Source organism: Anneissia japonica, unplaced genomic scaffold, assembly GCF_011630105.1.
Source record: "Anneissia japonica isolate Jap-2015-1 unplaced genomic scaffold, ASM1163010v1 scaffold26_len2425191_cov177, whole genome shotgun sequence".
Lineage (NCBI taxonomy): Eukaryota > Metazoa > Echinodermata > Crinoidea > Comatulida > Comatulidae > Anneissia > Anneissia japonica.
The window spans coordinates 2,440,274-2,442,302 of record NW_022685220.1 but is presented as its reverse complement, the minus strand read 5'-3'; the positions used below and the strand labels follow the sequence as shown (position 1 = coordinate 2,442,302).

Sequence of the window (2,029 nt, the reverse complement as noted above, 5' to 3'; positions counted from 1 at the left end):
GAATTTGCTGATGATTTCCAAGTGAAGAGCGATTTAGAACTTTTTTATCGGAGATTAAGACTGAAGGCCCGTTTTCATAACTAAAACATCCTGCCTAAAGAACAAGATGAATTTACTTGTTTAGTCAAGAATAAATCTAATTGGACACCTCCTGCTGGACAGTTTAAAACCTTGGATCTCTACTTAGAGAAATGTCGCCACGATGTTAACCAGATTGACTTTAAACGCCGAACTAAATGCAATAATTTATCACACCAAGAAATAAAAGCCTTGCGTTCACTGAGAAACAACAACAATTTGGTCATCAAACATGCAGATAAAGGCGGAGCTACAAGACCAATCATTGGTAAGCACTGCTTTGATGATATGATTAACAACAACGAACTACCCCCTACTGCCAAGTGTTTGGTTAACCCGCACCCATCCTGCTCACGCTTCTACATGCTGCCTAAAATACATAAAGCTAACACACCAGGTCGTCCTATCGTGTCTTCTTGCAATTGTCCCACAGTCATCATAAGTGAATTCCTCGATAATGTTTTGAGACCTATTGTTCAACGGTTACCTACATATGTCAAAGATACCAACGAAGCCATCCGTTTATTCAGTGAATTTCAATTTACCGGAGTAAATTGCCATATTTTCACCATGGATGTCAAGTCTCTCTACACTTCAATCCGATCATCTCATCCTCCTGCCTGTAAGAACTCTATACCCTACTCACAATTAGTTCGCCTTAGACGCATATGCCAAAGCGATGATGATTTCAAAGCCCGTGCTGATGAAATGATGAATTTCTTCTCTACAAGAAGCTACCCTGCTTCTATCACCAATGAATGCATCAGAAAACTCAATGGTATTTCTCAAGAAGAAGCCCTTAAACCACGCAGTAATACCAGCAATTCTGACAGGACTCCCCTAGTCCTAACATACCATCCCATGACTAAACAAGTGGCTCAAATTATCATCAAGAACTTCGACATATTATCTTCCGACCCATCCACTGAGACTATCTTTAAATCACCACCAATCTGTGCGTATCGTCGCGATAACAGCATCAGGGACACTCTTGTTCATTCTAATTTACGCACTTCACTTGATACCAAGGGATCTACTGTTTGCTGTAAAAGACCACGCTGTAAACTTGCGCCCACGTCAAATCCATGGAATTCATCAACGGACCTTCTGGAAACCATATTATTACAGATCAATTTTCATGCATATCTGTCAACTTGGTGTATGCCATTTTATGCACTAAATGTGATGTCATCTACATTGGTGAAACTAAGCGTCGTATGGCAGACAGATTCACGGAACACCTCAGGTCTATAAGACTGAGACAACCTGGCCTCCCTGTAGCTGAACATTTCTCCACCAACCATAGTCCGGATGACATAAAAATAACTGGTATCACTCTATGCCACGGATCCGATCACGTCAGGAAAAACACAGAGGAACGCATTATCCATCGTCTCGGTACTTTAGCTTCTCGTGGACTTAATGTTTCCTTTAAATTATTTTAACTATAATTATTATTTGATATTATGCTTGTATTTATGCTTTACTTGTTATCTCTGAGACCGTGGATTTATTATGTACATTTGCGTTTTTTCAATATACTTCTATTTCATATCCATTATATACGATCATTCCTATTTATTATTTATTATATTTTATACTTATTTATGTCATTAGTTCAATCCCGGTTGTTATCATCTTCGTTTATATTTTTATTTTTTTATTTTTTGGCGCCATATTTTATAGCACCTCTCAACTCTGATTGGTTGGCTTTTTTTACTACGCCCTTAAGGTATTGTTTAGCTTGTATATCAACGCTTTCCTATGATGCTGCATACTACGTCCGCATTCTATTTATTTATACTCGTATTCATTTTTATCTGTACGTATACCTGATGAAGGGCGATGCCCGAAAACGTTCGTGTACTCAATAAATTACATTTGGCAATACTAGACACCTCTCCTGAAGTTTTTATTTTTTTATATATGTTTGCCGATGCAGCTTTTAAGT

At 38.1% G+C, this 2,029-nt stretch overlaps 1 protein-coding gene across 1 annotated transcript in view; it reads right to left on the bottom strand.

The window, feature by feature from the left end:
* Positions 1 to 1,611: 1,611 nt before the first annotated feature.
* Positions 1,612 to 2,029, bottom strand: part of LOC117108644 (low-density lipoprotein receptor-related protein 4-like) — a 15,210-nt gene continuing 14,792 nt past the window's right edge. Inside the window, exon 7 of the mRNA XM_033250739.1 lies at positions 1,612 to 1,652. Within this exon, the coding sequence (XP_033106630.1) occupies positions 1,612 to 1,652 (41 nt within the window). The remainder of the gene's footprint in view (positions 1,653 to 2,029) is intronic.